Source organism: Corvus hawaiiensis, chromosome 6 (assembly GCF_020740725.1).
Source record: "Corvus hawaiiensis isolate bCorHaw1 chromosome 6, bCorHaw1.pri.cur, whole genome shotgun sequence".
Lineage (NCBI taxonomy): Eukaryota > Metazoa > Chordata > Aves > Passeriformes > Corvidae > Corvus > Corvus hawaiiensis.
Genome location: NC_063218.1, coordinates 10606455 through 10631113, shown reverse-complemented (window position 1 = coordinate 10631113; position 24659 = coordinate 10606455). Strand labels below are relative to the sequence as shown.

General features: G+C 40.4%; 1 protein-coding gene across 14 annotated transcripts in view; it reads left to right on the top strand.

Moving 5' to 3' along the window:
• TRAF3 (TNF receptor associated factor 3) overlaps positions 1–20371 on the top strand; it is a 70000-nt gene extending 49629 nt beyond the window's left edge. For 11 of the 14 annotated variants that reach the window (XM_048306177.1, XM_048306176.1, XM_048306175.1 and 8 more), the window contains 4 exons: positions 1526–1618; positions 6076–6216; positions 11165–11339; positions 12587–20371. In XM_048306177.1, coding sequence (XP_048162134.1) covers positions 1526–1618; positions 6076–6216; positions 11165–11339; positions 12587–13158 — 981 coding nt within the window. In that variant the 3' untranslated portion in view covers positions 13159–20371. The remainder of the gene's footprint in view (positions 1–1525; positions 1619–6075; positions 6217–11164; positions 11340–12586) is intronic. The other 3 variants (XM_048306181.1, XM_048306179.1, XM_048306182.1) reach the window with 2 other exon arrangements.
• The last annotated feature ends 4288 nt before the right edge of the window (positions 20372–24659 follow it).

Below are 24659 nucleotides of genomic sequence, written 5' to 3'. Positions count from 1 at the left end.
AGGATAAGAGGAAAGTCTCTTTGGTTCTTAAGAAGATAGACGAGTAACTTCAGTTATTTCTATGAAAGCATTTTCCTGAACTAAGTATGTTTATATTTTCTCTCATTTGTGTGTCTTAATATTTCTAATTGAGGCTAAACATAGGTTAGCACACTTAAAACGTGTATTTCTATGTGCATTTATATGTCCGTGTGCACACAGGTGTATAATCAAAGCATGAAATTTATATTAAAAAATAAAGTTTTCAATTTTAATCCTGGCAATCCCTGCAATATTTAAAAAAATAAAAAAAGTCAAACCTCAAAGTTTCGTTTTAGTAGTATTATTCCAGTCTCTTTCAATATTCTGCTTCCCCTACCATATATCCTGGGGAATTTGGATGCTTATATAATGAAAATACTAGTCAGGACATTTCAGAAACCGCTGACAGGAAAAAATGGCGTTTATCTGATAGAATGATTCATTTGTTAGCCCATGGCTATTTAAAGAGACAAGGACTGTAAGGAGCAACACTTCTCAATAGATGATGTCCTGCAGGTATTTCCAGGTTCTTAAATAATGAGCATTCATCTTTTTAAGTGTTAACAGTAATGCTCTTAGTGCTAGAACTGATCAATGCTGTAACCCTGCCCACTGTTATGTCGTACGTATTGCCATTCATTTTATGTATGTATATGTGTGTATATATGTACATATATCCACATATATATTTTTAGTATTTTATATAGAGTACATACCTTGAGGATCATTGAAACCCTTTCAGTTGCTTTGCAGCATATCTACCATCAAAGCTAATATTCTCTGCATTGCAAAGCACTTACTGCAGTAGGTGCAATGCAACACGATACAAATCAAGTAAGTAACGTGGTCTGCATCTTATGTACTCTGTATATAATCTATGTGTGTTCTGTAAACTCTTTATATAGTGGTTACTTGTAACAGCACTTATAGGTTGTGCAGAGGCAGCATATCACAGAACAATCATGGTAACATCTTAAAGGTGACAAAATAAGCATTGTAATAACTGTGTAGTTTATAAAGCTGGCAGTTTCCAGTGATCATAAATTTATCTTTAAATATTTGTCTTTAATATTCAGCTGAAGAAAAATACAGTGCTTATGAAGCTGTTCATGAAGTAGAACAGAAGTTTTAAATTACAGTTAGTGGAATTGGAAGTTCTAGATTTTACATGACTCAAAGGTTTTATTGTGCTTTGTTTAGTTCAAAGCTACACAAAAGGCTCTAAAATACAATTCATTTTGTAAATCTTGTTCGTCTTTATTGTTTCTGAGTTATCAAGCACACTGGATGGAGATACATGGCAGTTGTATAAAACACTTGCTATATTAAATGTATTTCTGATTTTTGTAAATTCCCAAGTAGATTTCCCTTCTCTCTACAGTTCTGCAACATGCACCCGTGAACCAAAATATGTAGTGTTGGTTCGATGTCTTTATATACTCTTTCTTTGTAGGTTTAAAAGAAGTGGAATTGGCTAAAATGTATAAATTCTTTGTTGTCACAGGGAACAAACCAACAAATTAAAGCACATGAAGCCAGCTCAGCAGTGCAGCATGTTAACTTATTGAAAGAGTGGAGCAATGCTCTAGAAAATAAGGTATATCTTCTACTCACTTCTAATTTTCATTGACTTCTTTAAATCATCTAAAAGTACTGGAAGAAGCGCTTTTTTCCTGTTTCACAGCTGTTGAACATTACAGCTAAAGCCCTAGTAGACTTCAAAAGCTATCAAGCCATTTAGCATATCTTTGTACCTTTGTTACAGAATAAAATGCTGTGAGAAACTTGGCTTCGCAACTCCATGGACAATTTTCCTCATTGATAACTTAATTAAAACACTTTTTTCACCTAGATAAACAGTCCAGGATTGTATTTCCTTTCTGAGCTGCCTTCTTACAGAACAGAGAGTGTAGAAAGCCATGGCAGCACTATGAGCTGTATCTTTGCTACCTCATCGTTTTTCCTGACATAACTTTAGAAATGTGTAATAAACTGGTTATATATTTCATTTATTTTTGCTCTTGCTCTCCAAACTTAAAGACCTGCACAGGTTAATTAAATTAAAGATACTGTAACTCATGGGTATGATGATGTCTGCTTTAGTGCTAGACCAGAGTGAAGTTCATGTTGCAGTGCTTCCTTGGGACTCCAGGTTTTTAATTGTTTGGGATTTGGGAGATGCTGGGAGTTGTACCAGCTATGATCTTGTGAATAAATTTGAATGACTTAACCACCTGTTCTGAAAATAAAATTCAAGGCTTTGATTTAAAAATACAAAACTTCAGAACAAATGACTGTTTTCTTAAATTTTTTTGAAAAAGTCTTACATAGACATCAAAATAATGTTTCTGTATTTTTAGGGGAAAGAAGATCCCAGAATTACCAGACTATTTTACGAATGCAGGCAGAAGAGTCAGGAGCCCCTTCAGACTTTACTCAAATGAGTTTATAAGTAGCAATTCCAGTGTAAGCTCAGTGGCACTTAGGGATAGGACTTCTGTCATCTCAGAGCAGACCACAAGGTAGAGTTTAGCCAACTCTGTCTAGAAAGCATGGTCCCTTCTTGGCCTGCAGAGATCTCGTGTGCCTGGGTCTCCAGCAACGTCCTGCAGCTGCAGGTAGTGTAGTTTTAAAGCAGACAGTAACTGGAACAGTGTAATACGTTTTTTGCCCCCAGCATGTTTGTTCCTGACCTACTTGGTTTTGAATTTGAAGCCCCTTAAGGACTTCCTTAAGGAAGCCATTGAACCTGGGAGAGGTCTAATACAGGCTTTTTTTAGATAGAATTTTTCTACATGTGTAGGTAGGTCTTAGTTTGACAATCCATAACATTACTTCAGTTTGCTTTTGCATGTGAAACTTCGTCAGTGTAGGAACTTTACATTTTTCAGTTTTGAAAGATACAGATTCATATCCTTAGTTCATTTTTCATTAGTCTGATTAAAACTACACAATTTATTTTACATCGTAGGAAAAAACCCACGTTCCCTGTGACTTCCAGAACAGATCATGTTCTGCCTTTTGTCAGTGTCCTGAGAGGTGCTCTGTCATTTAAAAAATGCCCAGCGGTTCTATGTTTGTCTCCTACAGACCTTAGAGACTCTACACTTTACTACTGTTTTATGTTCAACTTTTGTTTCAACTTTCATTTAGGACATAACTGCTTATCATTGTATGTCCATTTTTTTTTCTTTTTACTTCCTGCTTTGTAGGCTTCTTCCTATTCATAATAAAGAGTTGAATCACTGGAAATCCCAAGCCTGTGCCAAGTTACCAGAATAGCTAACCGCATGTCATATGTCAGTGACTTTATTCTAGGGAAGGGTAACAAAATGATTTGTAACTTTATTGCTGTGCTCTTCTTTGAGGAAAAAATTAATGAATGTGCTGAAGAACAGCAGTGCAAGGTCAACTTGGCTGATGGGTATCTCAGAAATCTTAGCCCTGCTGAAGTCAGGGGAAGTCTTCTCAGTTTGTGTAGGGTCAAGATTTCATTTGGGGTTCTCTCTGTGATACGTCTGGAGGGGAAAGGAGAAGTTGCCTTCTCCCAGTCACCACATTCTTTAACAGTGCATGTGGAGTAGGCAAACTGAAGGTCTTCAGAGCTGCAGAGCTAAGTTAGGAGTTTGGTATTGAATGGTGCTGGTGGCACAGAGTAGTAAGAGGTCAGATGTAAAATCTTGAACCAAAACTTTGTGGGGCGAATTAAAATTCAGTGCTTTTTGCACTCTGTGATGGGATAGAATTGCAGACTGAACTCCCACAGTTCTGTAATGTTGGAAATAATCAGTTGAATGTAGTTTTGTGGCTGCATCACGTTCTTAATGAAAACAGGTATAAATTGTTTTTTCTTTTTTAATACAAGACTTAAATATGGGACCTGTTTGAATAGTTTCTTGTGGCATAAGGTTTTTTCCATTCTTCTTTAGTAAGCAACAGCTTAATTTGCAAAATTGCTGAATAAGAGCATGCTTTTTCATAGGAATATTTCAAATATGCCAGTGAAGTAAAGGAAGCTGATGCAGTTTGTAATTAGATGCTGTGTTTCCTTTACCCTTATTAAAACTGAAGTTCTGAAGACATGCTGAAACTATAGTTGGAAAACTATTTAGTGTTAAATTTTTTTTTTTAATTCACAAATCACAAAAACTACAATTGCTGACTTAGCAATGACAGTTCTGTATGATTAGGGACTGCAGGACATGATTTTACTTTTCTTGTATTCTGTAAAACTGTGTGGAAAATCTTGGTACAAGACAGGCCCACATTTTATAACTTGTACAAAAATGGAAATGTAATGCTTAGTGACCCAGAGCGTAACTGCCTTGTGATTGGGAGGCCTGGGGAGGAGACAGTGAGAAAAGGGAAATGTAAAGATCACAATTAACTAAAGAACTCTGATTCATTAAGGAAATGGAGGATGCAAAAAAATGAAGTGTCTACCCAGCAGATCTTAAATATCTGGGAGGCAGAGGTGCTGGTTTAAATGTAAGCTTGTTCTTGAAAATTTTTTCTAGTACCTAGGCATGCATTCCTTCAGCCTCAATATTGCTTCTCTCTCTGCTCTGACAAACTTAGCTTTGTCTCATTTCTGTTGAGCTTCTTTTGCCAGTATTTCTATGTATAAAGTGCAGAACCAACCTATGTGTGTATATGCACATGTACTGTACTATACTGAAAAGTAGATACCCACACATGTATTATGGCATCTCTGTGTTTTTGGGCCCCTGTCTAATGAACTTGCTGAATGCCTGTGGACTTTGACAGTCCTTTGTCTAGTTTAGGCTGGGTCAGAGGTTTGAGATTAATTACCTTTTCAAACAGGCTAGATTCTGCTAGGAATGCAGTGACACATAAGGGATTTGGTGATGGTGTCTGATTAGAGGGGAGTTAGGGGGATGGAATTCTGCAGTGGCACCCACATCAGAGGTGAAGATGGCTTAACCTCAAACTAGCACCTGTAACAGAGGCCAGGGAGTAGGGGTTTTTTGACAACATGAAACATCTAAGTAATTGGTCTTGATGTGAAACATTTACCAAGATTCTTCTGGGCCTGAAATGGTGCTGCTTCATATCTGTATAAAGATCTATCTGTGGAATAGTCAGGGCAAGTCCAAACATCATTTTGTGCCAAGTGTGTGTTTTCTGCATTTTTGCTGCTGAATAATCTTGCCTGGGGGATAACTAGATTTGTCAAAAAAGCAGTGCACCACCACCAAGCAGCCCCCTTCTCCAAACCGCATTAATGAACAAGCACTAAGAAGTGTGACAGAAAATATTTACTGTATTACTTTCATCCCAAAGGAGATATATAATATGATATTCTTTTAACAAGGCTCATGTTTTAAAAACAGAATGAGTCACTAAATGAATAAATTCATAAAATGTCAGTACAGAGAGATAATATAATTCACAGCCTTGTAGCTCTTTGGTCTTTTCTACCAGTAGGCACCATTGGATTGTCCTTCAAATGCATGGATTCCTTCTGTATTCACTCATTTTCAAGAGTTTTCATCACCATCACATTCTTTTAAGTCAAGTCAATCCCATGCAGATGTTTTCCCTTAAATTTGCTATAGATCAGGATAGATCTATAATGGAGTAGGTGAAGAAGATTAGTGTTCCCTGATCCAACCAGCTCTGCTTGTCTCTGGTGTCCCTTCTATGCAGGGCTCAAGTTCTTAACACCAATCTAGAGTGAATTAGGTTGTTTCTTCCAAACTCCAAGCAACTCCCAAGTCAGTTGGTGGAAACCAGGAAATCAAGCCATTAAACAACAAATGAATAAAGAAAATGTTACATTTAGGCACAAGTTCTTTGCTGGTTTTGTGTCCCACTGCACTTTCTTAAGCCAAAGTTGTACCAATGCCATACATTGGAAGTGCTAAAGTAGTTGTCAGAAGGTTGGGGTTTTTTTATTTATTTATTTGCAAGACATGGAGAGAGATTTTATTAGGATCTTATCCCTTTCATGTGTTTAAGATAGTTTAAAACTAACAAAGTTATAGGTATTTTGATAAACTTTGGCAGGAGTAATTGTAGAATTTTTTCCAGGTGGCCTTGCTCCAGAATGAAAGTTTGGAAAAGAACAAGAGTATACAAACTTTACATAATCAGATTTGTAGCTTTGAAATAGAAATTGAAAGACAGAAGGAAATGCTGCGGAATAATGAATCTAAAATACTTCATTTACAGGTAAGAAATTTAGAATCTCCCCATTAAAGCAGAAATGGTAGTAGCTTCTGTTCTGTGCCTTTACACTTGTGAAGTGAGGTGGTCTAATTGAAAAGGGGGGGAGAGATTTTACATTATTAGAGAGCCCTTCTGATTTTTTTTTTTTTCTGGTTTGTTGTGTTTAAGGGGGTAAGATACTTTACTAAAACATGGCAATTGCCTAGCCTATATTAAAACAAACAAAAAACTGTTTAAAAAGGGAAAAGATTGAAAACAAAATAGATATCTTATATGAAGAATAATCATAATTTTTTTTACTTAAAAAAATACTTAAGGCAGTACTGTCACACTGAAGGGTAAGATTAGCACCTTAAAATTTTCAATTATTATGTATATTTCTTTTCTACTTGCTGATATTTAAAAAAAAGTACGAATCCTGAGTGAGATCAGTCTGGTGTGGATTTAATTCAAACATAGCATAATGCATTTGAATACTTTTTAAAAATCCACATTTCTCTTGTCCTTCTGAGGAAAATGTATCTAGTTATTCCTTTGCTCATAGGTCTGAGTTTCATGTTCTCTATTTCGAATGATCTGGCCACAAGGCAGCATCAAACTAGAAATCCTCTGGATGCTCTGGCATGGTGGTTAGCCCAGGCTGAAACTCCTTGCTCTGTATTCAGAGCTGATTTGGAACGTGGGTGCTGGGAATTTGTATTAGCTTGCATGTTACTAACTACAATTAGGGAAACCTCAGGAGATATTTAGGAAGCAATTGTGGAGGTATCATTTACACATTAATGTAGTATGTCTGCTGCTAGAATATCAGATACCTGTTGTAGCATCCACCTTAACGGAACGTAAATAAAATCATCTTTTTCACTTTCTGTTCACTTCACATATAAACTGCAAATGTTGATACTCAAGAAAGATAAAAGTATCCAAACCAGAGTGTGGCTAAAATTCAGAGGGTGGCACATTCAGGAGCTCAGAGCCTGGAGATCCTTGATGATGGTTTATAAGGAAACCTTCAAGTTTGGCAGCTGCAACCTTTTTCCTTATAGCAGTAATTTCTTTCCATGACCTGCCCATGTAGTGACCAGCTTAGCCTGCCTTAGTCATTGTTACTTGTCTGATGATAGTCTGGGATATGGCTGCCTGCTTGCAGTATTGTGTTCTGACACTGGGGAGCTAATCCTTCTATGTACTGATATCGCTGATTGAATCTACCAGGAGGTAAGTTAATTTGTAAGCCTGGAGTTTCTACACATGCTGGCTCTATGGCCAGCAATGAGAGTGGAAATGGAAAAAACATAGAGCAGAGTTTTTCATTATTGTCTTAAATGACAAATGGCCATATCTTTGATTTCCTTGAGCTGTAAGTGTTAGCAAAATCAATTTTCGCATAGTTGGTTTAGGAAAAAAAAACCTCAAACCACTACAAAGCAGCAGATTCCAACAGGTGGCTTTGTGGTGGTAATAAGTACTGGAGAAAATGTTTTGCTCTGGTTTTTTTCTCTTTTTTTTTCTTTTTTTTTTTTTTCCTTTTTTTTTTCCCTCTCCTGCTCTTTACTTCCTCTCGCCAGCTATTTCAATTTGGTTATTTTAAGCCAAACTGTATTTCAAAGATATTTCAACCTGATTCCTTCCACTCAGTGGAATTTCCTGGTTCAGTCTGATTGTTAAGGGTATCCTGGAAACACACCTCAATTTGTTTTTTCCTGGACAACATGATTAGCCTGTTCTGTTGCCCACCAGGAGTGGAGCAAATTAGTTACCTTTTGTGAGCCATTCTTTTCCTGGGTTGTGTTGAGCAGCCATGGTTATGTGGGAGCTACAGATACTGCACTAACCAGTTCAGGTCTGGGCAAGGGGTATTTGCTTAGTCCCCCAAGACCTACTAATGCTACTGATGTCTAGTACAGTTCCAGTGTTGGCTGTCAGGTGACCTTTTTTGTCTGGGGAGCAGCAGCAGCATCATTGAGCATCATCTGCACTGTGAGGTGTCTGACACAACCAGTGTAAATGCATGAAGGGAGTCTGGGCACTGGCAGGAACCTCAGCCTAGAGATGCTTTGTTTTCAGATGAGTTTTCTATATACTGGTCTCTGGGGAAAGTGTTTTTACCAAGGGTGTGTGATACTTTTTTTGGCTGCTGTCACGTGGAGAGAAACTTTCGCATGCAGTATCCAGCCTTTCATATGGAAATGGAAGCTTATGAGTAAGCCTGCTGTAATCGAAGTGGGGACGTGAGGTGCTGAGGGACAAAAGAAACAGTAGCCTCATGAACATAAAGTGATTTGATGAGTAATACCTTCCTTCAGAGGAGAAGGACACATGATTTCTTTTCCAAGTCAAGTAGTACCTTATCTAGTCTGGTTTTTTTAGTTTTCCAGTTTTGCCCTATCAGTTGCAATGGAAAGGTCCATTACAACTCTTCAATTCCTCATGACATTTTCTGAAATTCTTTTAGCAAGTATAGTGCTAAAATTCTGGAATTTGTTAGAAATGTCAAACAAAACCCTATATGAAAACCAACATCAGAAGGAGCCCACAATGGTTTGCCAAGCACATAACTCGAGATTAATGAGCTGGAGAGGTCAGTTACTAGAATAAAAAGTGCATGTAGAAAATTTATATCTACTTGAAAATTTATGAGTACAGTGTGACACATCTGTGTGCTTTCTAATGGAATAATTAGACTGAAAATCTCCACTGCTGCATTAAATTCAGATTTAGTACATCAGGACCTCCCAGCAGGAGGAGGTTGACTCCCTGTAGGGTAAAAAGATAGAGATCCCACTGCTTTTTAAAAATTAAATAGAAGTCTTATTTCTGATTATTTTGTATCCCTTGAATTCTCATGTCGAGGTACAGGAGGTAAAAATGCTATACATTCGCCGGTGTGAAGCAGAAGCAGCTAAACCAGAATTGGTTTTGCATGTCAAAGGTAGAATGTTGCACAGGTTGATGGAGAGAAGTTGGTCCCTGATAACAACTTTGGGTAAACTTCTCCCAAAAAAATAGCTTACAATTCTTCTGCATGTTTAGCACTTCCCCAGTTCATGTAAAAATGTGATCATTTATTTTATTTGATGCTGTGTTAGTCCAAAGAGATGCAAGCTGTGAGGCACTGGGCAGACCCCCAGCCATGTTACTATTCTTGCCTTGGAGAGTTCATGTTTGGTATGAGTAAAGGAAAAATATCAGACGTGGGCATATTTTGAGTTTACTTTTGCATGTTAGCTGTGAACTACTGGCCTAATCTTTTGGTTCTGCTCTCACAACATGCATCCAGGCCATTGTGTGGTGTGTTTACTTTTATATATGGCTGACAGCCCTTCCCGGCTTTATTGTCTGATTACCATCAGTCCAAGTGGGAGGGTGTGACTGTGTTGGTAGGTGATGTTTAGTAAGTCCAGGCAAGCTGCTTCATACATTTACTGGGCCCATCCCCCTTGTATTTATGATTCAGGAAATTCGTGACTTCTTTCACAAAGCCCTTATTCTGGAAGTGAGAGATACATAACTTGTTTTAAAACATTAATATAGAAATAAATAGTTAATCCTGAAATATGTTAGATTGCTCAGTGGTTTTGAGACAAAAAATAAAGATTCCTAGAACCTGATTTTTCTAGCTGGCTCATCAAATTGACAACCTTCAATTAATGGTTACAGACTTTCAGTATAACTGAAACCACCTGATTAAAAGCAAATGGCTAAAAGGGGAAATGGAGGTTGCATGAGGTAGAAGGGTTTTCCCCATCAGTGGGGAACACTGAATCCACATGGCTAACCAGAAGGTAAATGCAAAATAAATTTATTTTCTTGTTTTGTACTCAACCGCCACTTTATTTTTGTGAAGAAATGAAAAATAATTTTTACATATGTTGGCTCTATATGATGATAAACTATAAAGTTGGATTTGGAATTTAACTGTAGGTGGTAGCAAAAGTAGTTTCTTATCTCAGATATTTTTGTTATCATTTGAACTTCACAACTGATTATGGGGTTCTGGCTAAAATTCCTGCTAGTCCAAATTAGCCTGATAATGTGAAGTGCTGTGTATTTCTTGCATCAGATTTGAAGTAGACTGGGAAATACATTCTTTATATTTTTACTGTTCTCAAGTGCTTGCAATGTTCCTCTTTCAGAGAATACTGGCCTTTCTGTGTATTTCTTTCTTGAGTGTTATATTTCATGCCTTTCCAAAACCAGCTGGGCTGTTTTTTCCTTTGTTTTCTTAAAAAGACTCAACAGCAAGTACCTTCAAAATGCATGGGTTATTCAGTTTAGGAAGTGAGAGTAGGAGTTTTAAAGGTACTTAAGGGGACAGAGGTGGTAGTTCTGCTTACGTTCTTGAGGGCTTCTGATATAGTTACGGGCACATAATAACTTAGGGTTTGATGACTGATTTATATGAGCTGGGAGCTTGCATGTGTGTGTACTCATGTTCTGTGTGTGCAAGAGTAATGATGTTTTCCTGGAGGGATAAGTTATTTTGCTGTAAACCAATATAAACTTGTGCACATGGGCAGCGCCTTAATCCACACCACAGTAAGCTGTGCCCATACTTCGTTGCTTAAGTACTCTCACATGAAACCCAGGAAGTATCAGCCTGTAATACCAATATAGAGACATTCAGAAAAATGTTCCTACATTGAAAGGTTTAAAAAAACCCAAAAATCAAACTACTTTAGACAAGAGCACACTAACAAGTTCCTTTTTAAAAATAAGTCTGTTGCTAATTCTGATGGTGTTCTACCTATGCAGCATTAAATATTTTGTGTTTCATAAATACCTGGGCTAATCCTTTAAATTTTCAAGGTTTGTGTTATTAAAATACATGACATGAGCAAAACTTGTTTATATTGGAATTCAGTCTTATTACCAACGTATAATCTTTGTTTAATTTGCATAAATTAATGTCTTTGTGTTATGTTAACTCATATGCTATTATTTTATAAAGCGAGTGATAGACAGTCAAGCAGAGAAACTCAAAGAACTGGACAAAGAAATCCGTCCCTTCCGACAGAACTGGGAGGAGGCTGACAGCATGAAGAGCAGCGTGGAATCCCTCCAGAACAGAGTGACTGAGCTGGAAAGTGTTGATAAAACTGCAGGACAAGGAGCTCGGAATACAAGTGAGTGTAAGCACAATGGGCTGAGATGCTGTTGAGAGGAAAACAGTGTCCCCTGAGTGGCATTCCCATTGGGGCTTCTATATGGAAACATCAATAATGCTGATTCTTCTGATTTTTGAATAGGAGATTGTGTATTTCGTTTGTTGATGGTGTGGCGTTGCTTCCATGCTGTTTTTTAGGCTTGATTTTTGTCTTCTATTTTATTTTATTGACTCTTGTCTTGACTGCATTGTTAGTTCATTATAAGCAGTTTCTCAATTGATCTTTGATAGCTAATAGCTTTCAGCAGCTTCTTTAAATATAGTCTTGGTGTATTGACATCTTTCACTACTCTTCTCCCCTGTGAGTAGATCAGTATGGTTATCCACCTGAAACCACCCATCCTGATTCTGTTACACAGGGGTATTGGATCCTAAGAAAACTGAGATCTGCTTAAGAATAAGGTTATTGTGCTTTTGAATAGACTGGAATTCAGCAACATAGTGTAGATTGTATGCAAGTGTTCAAATGATTGTGACAAAGAATTTAACATTGAAATAGATCTATATAAGATAAACCTGCCTTATGAATTCATCTGCTTCTCAGTATTGTATGTTGGCCAATTTTGCCAGTGTGCAAAACCAAATAGTAACATGAAAGGGAAAGGGGACACAGAAAACACAGCCCTCCCTCCAAAATAAATAAATGACCATATAATACAGATCTAAGCTTCAGTTTCTGTTCTTTTACAATGAACTTTAGACATTGTAACAGCACTGTGCTTCTGAGACAAGTAGTGTCTAAAAAGAATGTTTTGAGTCATCAGTGGTGCCTCTGAATTTCAGAGGGATTACATACGTTGTATGACTGCTTCCAAGGTCTTCCCTGCTAAATAGCAACCTGCACATAATGCTGCCAAGTGTCCTTTCAAAAAAATGGAAGCCTCTGTAGTTACATTGTTTAGTGACCAGGAAAAATCTGTTAGGTGATTTGAATATTTGACTTTTACTGCATGTACAGTTAACACCCATGTTTGTAAAAATCCCAGCTAACCTAGATACCAGCCAGCAAATTAGAGCCTGTAGACACTGCTTCATCAGTGGCCAAATGCACTTTGGTTCTCAAGGAGGAAAGTGTTTTCATACACAAAAGCAGCACTGGCGATTGATTTTTTTTTTTTTTTTTTTTTTTTTTTTTTTTTTTTTTTTTTTAAATAGTCTTTAGTAAACAGCACATTTCTCACCCCCATCCTTTCTGTTTCCTGACAGGCCTGCTGGAGACCCAGCTGAGCAGGCACGATCAGATGCTGAGCGTTCACGACATTCGGCTGGCTGACATGGACCTCCGCTTCCAGGTTCTGGAAACTGCGAGTTACAACGGAGTGTTAATTTGGAAAATCCGAGATTATAAACGTCGGAAGCAAGAAGCAGTCATGGGGAAGACTCTGTCCTTGTACAGCCAACCCTTTTATACTGGATACTTTGGCTACAAGATGTGTGCTAGAGTTTACCTGAACGGAGATGGCATGGGAAAGGGGACGCACTTGTCTCTGTTTTTTGTCATAATGCGTGGAGAATACGATGCTTTGCTTCCTTGGCCCTTCAAACAGAAAGTGACTCTCATGCTCATGGATCAGGGACCGTCTCGACGCCACTTGGGAGATGCTTTCAAGCCAGATCCAAACAGCAGCAGTTTCAAGAAGCCAACTGGAGAAATGAACATTGCATCTGGCTGCCCAGTCTTTGTGGCTCAAACTGTTCTAGAGAATGGAACGTATATTAAAGATGATACTATTTTTATTAAAGTCATAGTGGATACATCGGATCTACCAGACCCCTGACATACACTGGGGGAGGCGGATTAAACAGAAGGCAACTCCGTTTGGGGGTTTTATATCAGTTTGTCTTCAATCAGAGGTCCTAAAGCTCACAGAACCACCTTGTGGAACAGATGGAAGAGTTTGAAGGCATAACTGCATAGGGTCCAATTGCGAAAGTAGCAACACATTAAGAAATCATACCATGGTATATTTTTTAATAGAACTAGCAACACTTGAGCTCTGAAGAATCACTTATCCCTTGCTGGGGTAGTGATTATGGTCAGAGAGGATTTTTTTTAACTTATTAATGATCTAGTCAATTGGAGGTGAAAAGACATACAGTATGTGCTGAATCAATTACTGACTTTTATTTCTTTTAAGCTAGAATACAAAAAAAACCCTTCACACGTGGGCTAGCTGGAAATTGTCAGCATGTTAGAAGAAGATGAAGTCATGTTGCAATTATGATACTCTTTGAAAAACTGAGGTGCAATCTTGTCTGAAATATAGTATATTGTCTTTTTAAGGCCTCATCTGGTCTCTGTTTTAATAATTACTTTGTCAGAAGATCTTGGAAAAGTATCCATGTCTTCTCAAAAGTATCTGAATCAAAATCATATTTTTATTTAAAGTTCTATTGTTACAGAAAACATTTTATTTTAAAACTGTTGATAGACTGATATTTCTTGGAAGAAAAAATAGAAGATATCAAACACTGGTTATCACTTGTGATAGGAAAAAAAAACTATTCAATTCTGTTATTTCTCTTTAGAAATGTAAACCTACAATATATGTCGTAGTTAATGACACTATTTCAAAATTAAGGAAAAATCACTCATGGATGCTGTGCATCATTATCAGATTTATAATTGTTTTCACCCTAAAATAGGGCATTTGTTGAACTTTGGAGTTCTAAACGGAATCCTGTACATTTTTTAAAGTTCTGCCCCATGCTTTCCAATCAAGCTATATATGTTGCACATTATGCTGTCAGCAGTATATAGTATTTTCAGTATTGGGGAGGAGGTTTAGTGCTGAAAAAAGCCTCTATGTTTGTTCTGTACTAGCAGCCATTGCTTCAGGACAAACCAGCAATGTCTTAATACAGTGATGGTGGCTTGCATGCATACATGTGCCTTAGATGTGCTGTGCTGCTTATAAACCATAGCTTTTATTCAGATTAATTCTGATATCTGAAATGGTAGTTTAATTGGACTTCAGGCATAATGTTTAGCCTTGTCTTCAGAGCCCTTAGGTACCTTGCAATGTACAAAACAGAAGCCAAAGCCCATTCCTTTGGCTTCTTGCAGCTTCTATGACTTTGCCATGGTGGAATCCATCCTGCTGAGGTGCCAAAACGTTATGCTCAGTGCTCCTGTGGAGCTTGAACTAGACAGTCTCCATGGCCACTGTGAAGGCAGATGACATTTTTCCTCTAATGCCTGTGGCTGTAAGGTGGCATCACTTGAAACAAATCCATCTGAGAACTCTGGGGCTGTGAATATGGATGCTCGTGGCAGCTTCTCATAGCAGACAAGCATCCTAATGGGGAATGCATGGGCTTCTTTCTTGTAACAGCGTGAACTGTAGTGGAAAGCATTTGCTAGCCCTGAAACATGCTGATTGCAACCTGCTGTTTTCATCTGCTTCTATTTAATAGCCTGTGACAAGCAAGTCCAGAGACACAGCCTGACTGTGGTGCTCTCTAAAGTCCTGCTTAAGCAGAGCAGACTTGCACCACTGTGTTTTCAGCCTTCGTGGGCTTGAAAAAACTATTGCATCTCAGCCTTTAATGTCAGGCTGTATCAGTTTTCTGCTTTTTTGAGGCATAGTCAAAATTTTTGTCTAAGGTGCAGTTGAATTCATGCCTTTGTATTTCAGCTTGTCTTTGCCGTTGTCTTTTTTGGCTGTGCCTTCACACACAGTGCCTGCAAGAAGTATTTATGGTTATACAATGCATGCTAAGTGGTCTTCATGGGTTTTCCAGGCACCTGCTAGAATACTGCCTGCTGCTGACCGTCCCGACTGCCAGCAGCAACTTGTCTTCCTTTTCCTGCCTTCCATTGTCCGGGTACTGTACTCCCTCTATGGTACGTGGCTGTCAACAGGTGCAAGCTCAAATATGGAGGCATGTGCTAGCATTTAATTTCTAGCACGGAAGGAGGATGTTCTGCACAAGAGAAAATATCTATAGATATACCTGCATCTATATCTCTAGATATAATTGTATGGCACTTGCAGTTTTATGCAGGCTGCATAAGTAAACCCATCACTTACGCTTTAGGGCGAAGGTTTGCTCAACTTGTCATTTTAATAATTGTGAATGTAGGCAGCTGAGCTTTTGTGTTTGTGCATCACAGAATTTTACTGAAAACAGGATTCCCAAGTGGAAATGTCCAAAGGACTCTCCTCCCATTGCTAATGCATGTCTTGTAAAATTAAATGAAACCGTTTGGCCATCTCAAAACAGTTTATATCCTGTTTCAATCTGGGACTTGGAGGAGATTTCTAGTATAAGCAGGGCCCAGCATATTCTGCAGATTTGTGACTACAGTTTCCAACTTCTGTGACAGAATTGCGCTTCTAAATCCAAGCTCTTTAAAAGAGGAGGAAAAAAAGCATTTCCAGCCTTGGTGATTGAAAGAGGACTTTGAAACATGCAAATGTGTAAACCAATAGGGAAGTCTTCCTGAGTCTGCACACAGCCTAAACTAGTAGCTTTAAGAGATCTCTGAATATCTCGTCTTGGTGGGATATTGACTCAGAAACTTCACAGAGAAGTTTAAATATGAACACTGCTAACTGTCTAAATGCCGATCACTGTAGCAGAAACATCAGTCACTGTTGTATTTCACAGATCTCTATGCTGCTTTCCACATCTCCCAAGTGCCAAAAGCACCAGCTGCCAGAATCTTCAGCTTCACTTGGGCAGCTTTTATAATGCAGTAATGTGCTATCGATATAAAAATATTTTTGCATATGTGCTTTTTATCACAGTTAATAAAACGGAGGCCTACTGCACTTATTTTTTAAAACTACATGAAGCTGCCAGAGAATTTCCAGTTTGCCAACCCTGCGTACTGTGAAATCCAGGATCTTGCTACACAAATGTAGACACCGCCTGCTGTGGAATACCTGAAGCCTTGACTGTAACACCCCTTTCTCCGCAGAACTCACGGGCCATCTCTGTAGAGTTCTTACTGTGTACATAGAAATCGGTTTCCTCTGCTTTCCAGCAAGGAGTATGTAGCATTTTGTGAAAACAAGGCCACTGTATATTCTCTGAGTTGAAAGGAAAAGATACCTGGTGCTTTACTCAACACTTTTAAGTTATTTAACTGTTTCTCTCATCGCTGAAATGCCCTTTATCCTTTTTCTCTTTGTTCCTGACTGAGATATCCAAAGTTTTCTAGGGACTGTCTGTTTAAAGTGATTCATGGGACAACACCCTGCCCTCAGGTATACTCTTGAATCCCGGCAAATGCCTGGGGGGTGCCATTATTGCAAGGGGGTCCCAGAGTATTTGCATTACTTTGAACAGAGTTTGTTCAACAGAACCATATTGTCCTCTGCTTAGTAATTCTTAGCAGCACACAGCTGAAGTCTCTTGCTGGTATTCTTTCTTCATGGTGACACTCCAAGTTATGTACAAACCTCTTCCGTTTCCAGCTTCCTCTAGGGAGATTCCAGTGTGTGACAATCTGGATGTTGCCCTTTGTGTACACTCTACAGCACAGAGTGAGTGCACCTGTTACCTAGAAAGTCTTGAATCCTAAACAGGATGAAGCTGTTTGGGTGTTTAAAGACCACCCTGCGATTATGATGCATGACCATGTCTGCATTTATTCTCTGAGCTAATTAATTGGGGTCTTGTTTCACTTACTGTCTACACGGTACACCTTCAACTGCTGATTTACAATATGCAATGTTGATTTCAGCCTTGTACTGTAAATGTTGTTCTTCACAAAGAGAATGTGCAATAGGAAAAGGGAATGGTGGGTGGCAAACTTTTGATGGAAAAAACACGCTAGCTTTTTTAAAAATACGGAAAAAGAAAAAAAGAAATGCAGTTTATTTCCGTTTCTTGTGGTGTTTTCTCCTTGGAAAAGGAAAGGTGAAGATATGTGCCTGTTTCTGTCCCTGGTGACTTTCTCAAATGCAAAGGTAATAGAGATTTGTGTTAGCTGGGATTTAAGTGTTGAACCCATGAATGTTAGGTTGTGATTGTATTGCTTCTGTTTCCTCCGCTTGCCACAATTATGGCTTGCTGAGATGGAATTTAAAAGCTACCACCTATTTGTATCTGTATTTCATCACCTGGGATAGGCATTTCACCAACAGTGCAGGGTATCTGCTGATACTTTGTTTAGTTTTTAAAACACTGGTGCTGTTTGGTCCAAGATAGAGAAGCGTTGTAGGGAGTGACAAGAAAAGTTGCCTGCACTGCAGAAGAGTGAAAAACGTGACTGCAGTACTGATGCCTTTGATATGATTTAACTATGCAAATATACAAATAGGTGAGGGGGGAAATTCTTGGGTTGCATACCTAATCTCATAGATTTTGCTCTGTAAATTACTTGTATGTGTGTAGGTACATACATAAACACACAGACATGCATGCACATAAATATGCAAAGTCTTTTCTTTATGTAGAAGTGATGAAACAAAACCCTTTCCTCCAAGTTACACTTGATCAGTTGGTGCAAATACAACTTGCTGCTGCTAAGGGAGGATCTTGGCTAAGGGCAATTTTTGGTTTCATATCTTTCAGGTTTGAAGACCTGTATGTAGCAAACACTTCGTTTAGCTTTTCTGAAGAGTTTGAATTGTAATTTAGGACACACGTTCTTCCTCATGCTTCAATAATTCCTGTATATTAAACAACTATAGTGATGGGCAACTTTTTAATTGCAAATTATTTCCTTTAATTTGGGAACAAGAGATGATTAAAAGCATCTGGACCTCTTCCCTGGAATTCCTGTCCTGTTCAGTCAATACCTTGATATTCTGGTTGACCTTGAAGTCAGAGCTACTGCAACAAAAAGGATTGGTTCAGCAGTTTAATCTGAGAATAGTTTTTAATACTGTGTACAGTGTATAGCAAGTGCTATTTGTCGTTCTTGGAAAAAGGAAATCAAGGATGAGATGTGAAGTGATTTGCCCAGAGTCACAAAAGGAATCTCCTGGAGCTGGGACTGAATGAGAGGTTCCAGTTCCCTAGTGTTACTTCTCAATCACAAGGTTTTACTCTTTTAATACATTTGTCCCTTAAAGGAACTGGAAAATAAGTTGACATACCCTGAAGACCCACATCAGGACAGTAAGGGCTAGAATTAAACATACAAGCTGTCATGATTTGGGGTTGTACACGCATGGTGGCCCAGACCTGTGGAGTGAAGCACAGCATGTCAGTGTGAGTAACAGCAGCAAATGTGTGTCCTGCTCTGTTTGTTCAGAATCATCCAACAAAACCAGTCTCGTTTGATGCTCCTCTTAACTGAGGAGGGAGAATACCCTTGTACAGTGAAGTGGGTTCCTCTTTGTTCTACCAGTCAGTGTGACTGACCATTTCTTTCTTGTGAGGCTTTCTCCCTTTTTCTGTAAACCAAAATCTGAGGGCTTAATTCTTCTTTCTTGCCTCTTAATCCAGGCCTTTGCAGAAAGCACCAGATAGAAGGTTGTGGAAAACTTTGGACTGCTGATTCAGGGACATCCTCTTAAGATTTAGAAGAGTAGAGTTATACAACGCTTAAGGGATCTGACTATTCCTGTTTCTCTTCTAATATATAGTCAAGACTGCAGCTTCTGTCTTCCATTTCATGATGTCAGTGTAGATACTAGGCTGTGTTTTTTCATATTTTCCCTCCAAGTTAGGATTAGTTCCTTAGGGTTCAAATAAGTTCTGAATTTCACAGAGAAGCACCTGAACCAAAACCCTGGATTCAAACATCCCAGACTTGATGCGGAATTCAAATCTGGATCCCAACTCTGTGGCTTACTAACCTACCCGTTTAGGGAAGGGTTTGTTGTCTCTATGTGGTGTTCGTGTTCTTGGTCCTTTGGAACTAAGCTTTTAATTTGGTTGCCAGTTCTGCAAGGACTTTTTAACTTCTTAGCAATGCCGGTGTTCACACGCTCCATTGCTGGCAGTGCGATGCGTAGTGATAAAATTTGACTCTGTCTAAGGGTTACTGAGATAAACCAGCATTATCATTCGTAAAGGTCATTTTCTTGCATAGTGTTCCGAGCTTTGTATTTGAATATAGCTCGCACCTGAAAGGACACATCTTCCAACTATGACCTGCATCACTGGCAGAGAGTTGTGTAATCTGTACTTGTGGAATGGGAAGGTACAAGCTTCCATCGTTGCTGATGCATTGTGTAATCCACCTATTTTGTTTTTCTTATAGCTGTTGTTTGGTTAATACTTCTTTTTTTTTTAGGTTTTATAGAAAAAAAATGGGGAAGTTCAGGATTTTTTCTACAAGGTATAAAACTCCAATGAATTAGTGGTGTGACTAGGGGAGCTGTGAAAAATACCCCATTAGGAGATGATGGGCTAAATGTAGGTCCATTTCTCTTAGACAAGTAGGATAACCTTTAAGATGCATGGAACAACATAATAATTGGGAAAACTAAAGCTGACATTTGTTTCCAAGAAATTCTGTGAGAACTATCTATGGAAAAGACATCAGTGATTGAGAATAATGTACAAATTAATGTGTTTGAAACTTGTGTATCCATTTCTTTAATCTCATACTCTTCAGTGAACGGTACACTTGTGTTCAGTTTTATGATCAAAAACAAAGACCAAAGAAGGCCAGCCTCATTTGATTGTGTATATTCTGCCTGTCTTAATTATCAATAGCTGTAAGGATACAGTGCAAGTGATCTGGTAACCAGTGGTTCTCGTCCTTTTCTTTTAGGGGGAAAAACAATTTTAAAATGTATAATTTATTGCTCAGCAATAACCATGTTGTTAAAATAATAATAAAAAAAGGAATTAGCAACATGTCTTAATTTCCCAATAGCATTATTATATGTTGTATTTCAGTTTACTGTATATTGTGTTTTTGTATTTATTTGTGTTTGGAGGTCTTGCTATGTCTTTTTGTGTTTAAATGCTAATAAACAAGGACAGTGTGTAAGAGTGTAGAATGCTGAACTCTGAAATGCTAAACTGTGTTATTAAAGGAAAAATAAATAAGTAGGAAATAATATTTTTTAAAAAAAACTGGTGTGTTGAATTTGAATGACCGCTGTTGACTTGCAGATGGCCAGGGTCCATCTTTTCTCCTCTGTGAGCCCACTGCATGTTGGCTGTTCAGTGTTTTGTGCTCAGGCACCGGATAAAGCTTTACTGTGTTATTGCACAGGTAACTTGCCATAACTTCTGTCAGAGTCCTATTTTCCATGTGCTAACTGTGCTGGAATAAACCAGGTGATGGTGTTCATCCTAACATCAGAGTTGAGAGCCCTCATGCAAACACAGAGTAGAAATAAATGAAATGGCTTTTCATGCATTTGTGGTACACTGCTTTCCCAGAGAGGTATGGGAGAGTTGAAGCAGAGCTTAAATGTCTAAAGAGGTAAGTTTGTTACTGTTTCTTCTCTGGTGACATTAGAGACTCTTCTCAACTCAGAACTGCGTGTCAGGTGTGTGCTTGAAGTCACGGAACATGATGCAGTCTGTAACAACAGCAGACAGTTCTGGAACAAGTGGAACAATAATATTTCCACCACGTTTCAGATTCACCCTAGGGCTGAAAACCCTGATCCCCTGGGGTGTTGTATGAAGCATGCCACTTCTACTGAGCACCACGCTGTTGTTTCTTCCCTATGGTCTCTCACCCCTTTCTTACTGAAATTGCAATTTCCCTTCTTTCCCATCACTGCAGGGGTAGTACGGGGTTTAGCAATGCAGGACTGCCCTGCCTGTGCTCAGACACGAGACTGCAGTGTCTGGGCAAAAGCCGCGGCGGCGTTGCTGGCACTGGAATGTGAGAACGACCTGGCCAGCCCATACCAGTGTTTGGAACAGGCAGCTGAGTGCCTTCTGATAAAATGGGGATGCCAGAGAAATGGCAAATGCAGGCAGGTGGCCATGGTGTGAGGGGAGGGTGGCTAAGAAGTGCCATCCTCATCTCTTGCCGAATGTGCTGAGGTGGTTGTTACCTTTGCTGCTGAAAGCAGTCACTGGATGGAACTGGATGCTCCAGCCTGCGCTGTTCTGCTCATCACTTTCCACTTGCACTCCCAGCGTCGGCACTTGAGGCTGCATTGCCTGAAGCTCTTCCTATCTGCTGTGGAGTGTGAAGGGGTGGTGAGCTTCCTTAATGAAGTGGGTTACCTTCCAGCAGAGTCCTCTTGGAGACTCCTCCTCCCAAATTGGGGAGCTTAGTGCTGCTCAGATGTGACACTCCTGTCATTACAGAGCAGCAGGATAGACAGAGAGGAAACAAATTCCTTTAAACATGAAGGCAAATTCTAATTCACTAATTCTCTCCTTGCCTCCCTGCTCCTCCTCCCCCAGCACAGAATTGTAATTGAAATGACACATGATGCCCTTCCTGGCTCCAGTGAGGCTTTATTAAAGGTTTCTCCTTCATGCCAGGTCCCAGAGGGTGACTGTCAGCTTCGTGGGGTGCTTTCCCCCAGTGGGCCATCCAGTACTTAGGATGACAGGAGCAGAGTGCCAGCTCTGGGAGCACCAAATAGCTGGGGAGAACAGGGTGAGGAGCTCCTGGGCTACAGAGGGTGCTGGCTGATGTGAACACTGCCAGAGCCTGGACCTGCTGCTAGGGCCATCTCTTGGAAGAACTGCGGGGCTTTTTCCTAAGTTTTTGGGAAGTTTTCCAGAGTTTCAAGCCTTGGGTTTGCTTGCTGTCTGATAAGAAGTCAGAGGTTTTGAAAATGCTTAGTCCTGTGTATCCTGCTTTTTGTTTGCTTTGATGTGACCAAGTCCTGGAATTGTTTGAGGAATAGGGAAATATCTAGTGATCAAAAGAAGTGATGAAAGAGGTGATTTCCCCCAGCCTTTCCCAAAGCCAGTTATTTTGTGAGTCAGTTGTGTGGTTCCTTCCTGCACGCCTGGTTTGAGCCCTGGAGGCTGTTCCTGTTGAGTAATGTGTCTGGCTTGTTGTTTAACCAAAACAGGTGAAAACCCGAGTGTCTCCCCTACCCCCCTTGACAAATGAGGCACCTGGGGAGGCTGAGCCCACTCAGATCTCTTCGGCTCCTTCAGGCTGGTGTTTGGCAGTGAACGCTGGACCTCAGCGCATGCTCTGCTGTGTTCTGTAGGCTCACAAGAATGGGGAATGGCCCAAGCCAGGAACTGAATTCCCACTGGCTGGGCTAGCAAACACAGAAGAGACCTCAGGGACTGACTTCCACCCCGCAGGCTGCACCTTGGGTTAAGCAATGTTTAGGCACAGCTGGTTTGGTTGCAGCTGTGTTTCGGCAGCGTGGCTGTGTGAGTGGAGGCAGGAGCTGTCTGCAGACACTGCTGTGGACACTCAATGGCTGCTTTGTGCCAACACAGTAGCTTTGCAGAGGAGATTATTAGGATTTCTACCAGGTATTTCTACCTGGCTGGTAGAAATGGCATCTGTCTTGGCGTATTCTGTGCCATCAGCCCGCAGGAACACAGGGGAGGAGTGAGCCTGTCCCCAGCTGTGGCCCCTTTAGCAGGTGTCCCTGGGGTAGGTAGTGGTGGCTGGTTAAAGACACTCCATTTTCGAAGGATAAAAAGAAATCCCAGCCGTGCACAGGGCTGGATGGAGTGGGCTGATTCCATTGTGCAGCTTGGCATGGGCTCGGAGCTGAGAAGCAAACCTGGTTGCTCACATCCCTGCATCCGCACAGATCTCGCTCCGTAGCTGCTCCTTGCAGCCACCCCTAACAAGAAGCTTTTGTTCCCCTGCTTCACACTACAAGATTAGAAGTGAGTTGGAGTGTGGCTTCCAGGTAGCTCTGAGATCAAATGGGATCCCCTCTGGTGACTTCTCCTGCCTTGCTGCCCTGAGGGTAAGGTGACTGTGTGGCTGCTGGACGCCTGTAAGCACTGGGTGAGTTCCTCTTGCTGAATTGGCATGGAGGTCCAAAGAGGGTTTAACTCCACAGATTGACTGGATATTCAGCTTCAGCTCCTGACCAGCCCTGAAATGAGACTGTGCCTCTCCTGGTGGCACACACAGCTCCTCTGCCACCAGAGATTGGTTCTGGCAGTATAGATGGGGTTGTTGCACCCAAGACTGTATTTCTTTTATATTAAAGGAAATCCCATGTGCGGATTTTCTCTAGTTGATGCCAGGGGCTGCTTGCTTTAAGGGCAGCCATGAGATGCAACAGCTAGAGGGGCTGTCGCCTGCCAGGACATTTCTCCTCATTTATTTAAGCTTAGCTTTAGGTTCAAACCTTCGGCAGTGCTGCACTGTGCCACGGAGACTGGCAAACATTGTCTGCCTGGGTACAGCCCAGCCCCCACAGGGGGTGTTTCAGCACTGGGGGTTTGCAGCCAGTTTTTGGCACATCTCTGCCTTCTCCCCTCTCTCTGTTTGAGGCCATGGCGTGTAACACAGTTACCACCGAATAATTCTTCCATGCCCTTAATGACTTTCTAGAGATGGTGCCATTGCCGCTTGGCTGTTTGGAGGGCTGCAGGAAGTGTGTGCATGTGGGGGGCAGTCATCCACCTTGGGGCCTGGTGCCCACACCATCACTGCTTTGTGCTCAGCCGTGGGCTCCCTTTCCCAAAGTGCTGGGGCTCAGTACTCATACTGGGAAGTCCCTTGTGTTGCAGGATACAACTTTTAAGTGGTGAGGAGAGATGCAGTTGCACAACAGAGAAGTTCCGAGAGGTGCTGGATATCCCTGAAGGGCTTTAGGAGGTGGCTCTGCTGGCTGGCTAAGGTGAACAGTGATTTTGGCTTTGATGCCCATTTATAACTCAATGCTGGGAAGGTCAAGCATCCACTGAGTGCTGTTTCCCCTCTGTGGCGGTGATGTGCTTACCCCACCTCAGGGGCACTGTGGGCAGCCAGCATGGGGGAGCAGAAGGACGGATGGGCAGCAAGGAGTAAAATGTGCTGTTTGTGCATTAGGGCTGCTGCTTTAATTTCTGGGGACTGATTTCTCCTTCCTTTCCACTTTGCTTCACTCTCCCTGTGACCACATGATTCAAACCTTGCTCCTATGCAGCTTTCTGTTGTGCCTGTCTGGTCCTGAGGCACAGCAGCATCTTGGGACAGTAGCAACAACAAAATCTGGGATGGAGACGAGCATGCTCCAGCCATGGGGAGAGACCCGCAGCAAGGGCCAGGTTATTCAGCAGTGCCACAGTGAGCACCTGGCCCCAGTAATAAGTTTTGCTAGAATTTCTGTCATTGCCCTATCCTATGCTGCCCCACCCTAATGCTGGAGCAGGGACTGTCCATCCTTGAGCAGGGTTTCACAGGGGATTTTTGACCTCTGCCTACTTGCCAGATGAATCCCAGCTCATTTAAAAATCAAGTATCAGCTTT